A 6,836-nucleotide genomic window follows, 5' to 3' on the forward strand; every position below is an offset into this window, starting at 1 on the left:
ACTAGTTATCATCATCATCATCATCATCATCATCGTTTAACGTCCGCTTTCCATGCTAGCATGGGTTGGACGATTTGACTGAGGACTGGTGAAACCGGATGGCAACACCAGGCTCCAGTCTGATTTGGCAGAGTTTCTACAGCTGGATGCCCTTCCTAACGCCAACCACTCAGAGAGCGTAGTGGGTGCTTTTACGTGTCACCCGCACGAAAACGGCACTGGCAACGATCTTACTTGGCTTGCCGGGTCTTCTCACGCACAGCACATTTCCAAAGGTCTCGGTCAGTAGTCATCGCCTCGGTGAGGCCCAATGTACGAAGGTCTTGCCTCACCACCTCAGCCCTATTATCTTAAGAAGGATAATCCAATGCAGGAAAAGAATACTGAATGTTGTTATTCAAATTTGTTTTGGTGATCTGTACAGATGTAAAACTAAAACTGTTTACAAATAGTCTTATTATTATATCAGAGTTGGCAGAGTTGTTTAGAGTGTTGTATTTCTTCTGATTCTTTACATGATGAGTTCAAATTCCACCTTATATCCCTTTGGTGTTGATAAAATAAAATATCAGTCCAAGTACTCAAGATGATGATATCAGCTAATCCCCTACCCCCATAACTAGTGGTCTTGTGCCAAAATTAGAAACAGATATCATACAAGAGGTCTTAGTTATTATACCAATGAAATTATTTAATTAACTTATTTAAAAGTTGATCAAAAATAAGAGTGATGAAAAGGAAAAAAAAACAAATTTTTATTGCAAATTTGAAACTATTGATGTGTATGTGTGTGTAGTTTAGACTATCAGGAATTTGGAACATATTGTCATGCAATAATGATAGTATTACTGTACAACTTAACTATTGTCTTCTAGCTGATTTTAATAATATGATTTATAAAAAAAATATGCTTATTGTTTTAATGTGATGAGAATTTGCTATACAAAAAAGAGCATCCAATATCATTTACTTGCTGATGAGTGTCTATAGATAATTAAATCCACCCCACCCTTCTTATATGTACTAATTTATAGACTAAATACATTGGTTTGGCTTCATATTTTACTTATTGTCTGCTAGCTAGTTTAAAAATTTGTGCATTGAGACACAGCTCTTACTTTTTTGATATATTGCATTACAAACAGGCATCCAGTCATAGAAACCATGCCTAAACAGACATTGTAGCTTGACACGTTTGTTAATGTTAGCCTAGACATTGGAGCTTGACACAGTCCTTTGACTTGTCAAATCTTGTCAAACCATCCAACCCATTGATGCTAAACGATGATGAATGTGGGTAGAAAAGATTGATATATGAATTTACATTAGTATCCATTATAGTACATTTATGGTCATTATAGTGGTTTCGCAAAATATTGAACTTGGTCCTTTTTGCTACACTGTAAGTTTTTTTTTTCCTTTTCAAAAAAAAAAAAAAAAAAATGTTAGTAGTTTCCAGGCACTATGTTAATTCTTTGTTAGTATAAGAACAATAATAATATTACTCACATTGTTAATAACATTTTGCAGAGAATTGATCCATTGAGACTTAATTCAAATGTAAACATTTGTTAATGTTACTGTGAATATTGGCAGCCTAGCCTGTAATGCAATTAGAATTACTAATTGCAGTTATTTTGCTTCACTTATTTTATTGATGCCATAGAGGAAAATGTGAAAGTCATTCACATTCACTAATTCCCTTATAAACAGAATGAACTGTAAGGATTCTTTGGTTATTTTTGATAGAATTTAGTTTATATATTTGAGTGCTTTAACTATGATGGCAAAGTGCTGCTATAAAACTCAGTTGCACAAAATATAACTTTAATATACATTAACCCTTTAGCATTCAGATTTTTCTGTCAAATATAATGGTTATTTATTGACACTGTTTTGAATTAATCATGTATTATTTTATACATTTGAGATTTTAATGATATAATTGTATATTTTTAGAATGACATTGTAGGGTGGATCTTGACAGTTTGAACATAAAACAGGTAAAATATTTGGACTGGATATAGCTGGTTTAAATGCTAAAGGGTTAAAATTGGATCAGAAGCCAGTTAATAGTTTAAGCCTTAAAAATTTAGAATCTTTGAATGTGAAATAATTTATTTTTTTTAAGTGTAGAACACGATGTAGATAATGCTATAAGTAATAGCATGTAGATATTTTGAATAGAAAAAGTTTTTCCTTGATATAGTCTACTTCCTGAAATATTTTTGAATTATACAGTTATACTTTAACTTGTTCTTATAAAGACTCATATGATGGAAGAAAGAAATCATTGGGTGTTAGAAAATGCCTCCTGTCTTTCAGTGCTGAATTTTAAGCTCTGAAGCTTGTTTTAACCCCTCCCCTCTTTGAAAAGAGAAAGCTACTTTTGGCTAATCACTAGTAGAACAAACTAGGGCCTATCATAATTGTTGTTTTGTAACTTCATTAATATTTTTCAGAATGTTCCAATGGCATTCACTAGCGTTAGGAAGGGCATCCAGCTGTAGAAACTCTGCCAAATTTAGATTGGAGCCTGGTGTTGCCATCCGGTTTCACCAGTCCTCAGTCAAATCGTCCAACCCATGCTAGCATGGAAAGCGGACGTTAAACGATGATGATGATGATGATGATGATGATATATATATACGAGAAATACTTAGTAGTTTCTATTGTACATGTATTTGCTGAGTCAAACAGCCTAATAAACGTATGGACTTCTGAATATTTTGCTGGAAAAGCTAGCAGACTTACAACATTAACATGTAGTAAAATATGAGGGTAGATGAGCATCACAAAGAAATTGTGCATATTTGTTTTGTAAGATGCTTAAGTTACTAGTATTGGTAAGGTTAGAACTTATGTTACCAATATTTGCACTGATCCAGAAAGGTAGTGTGTTATAAATTTAGCAAATCTGAAATAACTATATTAAGTCTAAATCTGTTTCCTGGTAAGAAGGAAATTTCCAATCCAATGAAAGCATTTTTAAAGGATTGGTTTCTTCACAATACTCACGTTCTAGCATTTCTTTGAAAAACTTCAAAAGAAGCAGGCATTTTGGAAAGAAAAAACAACTATTACACAGCAATCAAAGATCAGAAAATTATTCATCAAATTTTATTAGAATAATGCAGAAATATATATTCATATTTAATACTATATAGATTTGCCAAGAAATTTCTTTTTCAATGATAATCTTTGTTATTTTTTACCCTTTCGTAAAGATTTTCTCCTGCTGGGGGAGACATTGGGCTTCAATGTGGCCTAAGCAAACCAAATCTTTTACCTCAGTCTTCAGTTGAAAACATTTCCTTTACTTTGTTAATGCCATCAATATCACTCACCTCTATTGTCTCTCCTCTTTTATAGCAAAAGCCTTGTGCTTATACCCAAAATTATTACTAAAATGTTTTGTTTTGTTTTTGTTTTTTCTTGTATATTTGATGTATTGAAAACAATTGGGGGGGGGGCTATTTTGATTTTTGTTTAATTTAAAATATTTCAATAAGTTTTTCAGAAATGGATGTATTTTTATTCAATAAAAGAATTAACTGATTCAATTTGACTAATTTGTAACTCTAACTCTTTAGCATTCAGATTACTCTGTCAAATGTAATGCTTTTCAAAGATGCCATTGTATATTTTTAGAATGACATTGTAGAGGAGGTGTGAGATGTTGGATCTAGGCAGTTTGAACATAAAAGCGTCAGAATATTTTGGCTGGATGTACCTGATTTGAATGTTAATGGGTTAACACAGCTGTTTCAATAAAATAGTAAGGATCACATTTCAAGATGTGAAAGCTGACAGGTTACTACTAGAACTCAAATCAAGCAATAGAAGAGAACATATTATAAGCATAGCAAATCCTAAGAGCAAACAGTTGGACCTGACAGCTTGGTGAAATGTCTACCATCTTGTCGAGTTTTAAACAGTTAGGTGGACATACTCAATAACTTTGATTACTTCAAATAATTTTAGTTTATAAGGTCAGATTGACTCTTACTTAATTAAATTTCTGGTTGTGCGTTAAGAAACTTGTTTCCAAACCACAGGGTTCCAGGTTCAGTCCCACTGCATGATACATTGGGCTAGTGTCTCCTGCCACAGCTTCAGGCCAACCAAAGTCTTGTGAAAAGATTTGATAGACAGAAACCAAAAGAAGCCCGTTGTATATATGTGTGCAGACTTTATTTTCAGTTCAGTTGTATTGGCTTTCAATGTGATTCCCAACACAATCTTCACATTCTACAACAGTATCTTTTTGAATGCTGAATTATACACCAACTTGAAACAATATTTGGTTGAATACTTCACTATTTGAGTGCCTCTTTCATCTTTAGCATATCTTACTCTAAAATTATTTTCAAGCTCCAATCATTTCTGTTTAGTTGCAAAAGTGAAAAAAAGCGGAATTATTTTGGTGAAGATCGAAACCATCCAAAAACGAACCTTTCATGTATGGTGAGAAACTTACTAGCACGTAATCATTACTGATTGTGAATGAAGAAAAAAAAAGGTTTATGCTTGAGACGTTATCTTCACAAACATGAGGTCCCGAGTTCGATCCCACTGCATGACATCTTGGTCACATGTCTTGTTCTCAGTCTAGGGTCGACCCAAACATGGTGAATGACAACCCATAGGCCCAAACTGAATGAAAACTCATGAGATTGCAAATGTAATTCAAAGGGGTCAGCCTTGTCACGCTGACTCTGCTTGAGGATTGTGCTAATGGTACAACTGTTTATGGTATACTCTGCCACTTACATTACAATTCTGTGATTAGGTGTTTCCACTGGTGGAACAGAAGGAATACGTATCAAATGAAAAATGGACACACAGAAATGTAGATTTGAAGTGAGCTTTATCACCCGTCCTTCTGTGCGTCGTCTTTTACCCGCCTACCATCTTTTGTTTTCTAGCTGACAGAAAAATCTAATTGAAATCGATAATTAAATCTTCGTAAAGTAGGTGTTTCTAAGCACCGATAACTTGAGATTCTATTATACGTTGGAGGATATAAACAGCAGCAGGGAACATTTAGGTAGTGTTAAAGCATCAGAAAAAAGATATTTAGCTTTACATTTTACGTTCTGAGGTCAACTTGGCATTTCAACCTTCGGGGGGAGGGGTCGATAAAACAGTCGGTATTCATCGGTATTGGTCTAGAGATCGCCGGTTTGAGGAGACGACGTCATTCACCCTCTACTTCAGCCTAGCCTCTTTATCTGTCATGGAAGAATGATGAGTGGGTGAATGACGTCGCGTACCAATATCGAAGAATTACCAATTAATTAATACATAGTCCATTTAATATTCCTGTAATACATTCCTGGTGTTAATGGAATTATATTAATATATAGCAACAGACAAGGTTGACTTGGAACAGTAAACACAGTATTCTAGAGAGTTGAAATCTAAGGGAGGTTACTCTAAACGTTTGCCTACAAACACAGTTCGCACATGCCGATGTAAATACAACACCACTGTAAATATATTTTCTATAAAGTATTTTTAAAATACACCATCTTTGGAATGAGTGTTTGAAATCACAAAAAATAGATGAAATCAAAATGCTAATTGAAGCAGTACTGGATGACGTTTACGATAAATTCGTTGAAGTTGGTGAGTGATGTTTACTGTTGATTTTGATAATGTTATTGAATGAAAATTAATTCCTTTGGAGCGATCCAGATTTCCTGTATAATATTTACCCTTAGTGAACACATCAATCGACTATGAAACGTCCTCATATCCATTCTTTGTTATTTATGAAGTGATGCAATTTGACTTTAGCTATAAACCACGTGGTTAAAATTCAGTTTCTCTCTTTCACAACGTAAATAAGCTCTAGGACTCGTGAGGCCTCTTACCCGGTTCCCATGTTGTTTATGTAACTGAGATCATAACATTTTCCTGGTCCATTGCAAGGTTCAAGGCCAGCGATTTTTGAGGGGAGGAGGCAAGTCAATTACAATGACCCCAGTACTTGATAGGCATTTATTTTAATTTATCAACTCCGAAGGGATGAACAGCAAAGTTGACCTGAGCGATATTCGAACTCAGAACGTAAAGGGCCAGAAGAAATACCGCTAAGCACTTTATCCGACATGCTAACGATTCTACAAGCTCGCCGCCTGAATAATATCTACGAGATATTTATAAACTCTTTTGGAGGTGATGTGTTGTACATAAGGTTAACACACGGTTTACCGTAGTGAAAATGCGAAAGTAAATTGTTCTAAAAAATGAATATAAATTGCGATAGAAACCGGGGTCTAACGACAGTGACGTCCCGTTATTTCATATACCTAATGGGTATTCCTTCGATATGACTCGACAAAATCAAAACACTCCAATTCGGCTGTTTCCGTGAAAAGCACGTGCCTTGTCTTGTCAACTTTCAGTTGACGAAATAGGAGGAGAAGAAAGCTAATGGGTTGTACGTACCTGCTTGTTCCTCTCTGTGTGTGTGTCGCACGCGCTTGCTCTTGTCTGTGTGTGTGCGTGCGTGCGTGCGTTTCGGTATTATTTGATCCTTTGACCCGCACGATTTTCACTAAGATAAAATTAAAAAAAAAAAACTCGAATTTTTCGTGTGGAATCAAGTACCCTGACCTCCTAATGCTGAAAACCCCTTATTTTTGTTCGGAAAAAAAAATATCCCGGAATCATTGGAATTTTTTTTTTTAATGAATTCCGGTGCTGCAAAACCCTTTTTGGCTTCCGTAAAACGGGATGGGGTGGAGTGGACTCCTCGGAAATTTCACCCCAATCCCAATTTTCAAATATTTTTTGTTATTTCTTTCTTTACCCATAATTTTAGATAA

General features: G+C 34.8%; 1 protein-coding gene and 1 long non-coding RNA gene across 4 annotated transcripts in view; one reads left to right on the forward strand and one right to left on the reverse strand.

The window, feature by feature from the left end:
* The first annotated feature begins 5,097 nt into the window (after nt 1–5,097).
* LOC106880273 (probable inactive tRNA-specific adenosine deaminase-like protein 3) overlaps nt 5,098–6,836 on the forward strand; it is a 66,104-nt gene continuing 64,365 nt past the window's right edge. For 2 of the 3 annotated variants that reach the window (XR_001410730.2, XM_014930146.2), the window contains exon 1: nt 5,103–5,631. Coding sequence is in view for 2 of the 3 variants with exons in the window: in XM_014930146.2 (XP_014785632.1) it covers nt 5,580–5,631 (52 nt within the window). In the remaining variant the exon portion in view is untranslated. Of the gene's footprint in view, nt 5,632–6,836 lie in introns of all 3 variants that reach the window. The other variant, XM_052968578.1, reaches the window with a different exon arrangement.
* LOC128248091 (uncharacterized) overlaps nt 5,518–6,836 on the reverse strand; it is a 5,608-nt gene continuing 4,289 nt past the window's right edge. The window contains exon 2 of the long non-coding RNA XR_008264342.1: nt 5,518–6,565. This is a non-coding gene — a long non-coding RNA (uncharacterized LOC128248091). The remainder of the gene's footprint in view (nt 6,566–6,836) is intronic.

The sequence above is a fragment of the Octopus bimaculoides genome, chromosome 6 (genome assembly GCF_001194135.2).
Source record: "Octopus bimaculoides isolate UCB-OBI-ISO-001 chromosome 6, ASM119413v2, whole genome shotgun sequence".
NCBI lineage: Eukaryota > Metazoa > Mollusca > Cephalopoda > Octopoda > Octopodidae > Octopus > Octopus bimaculoides.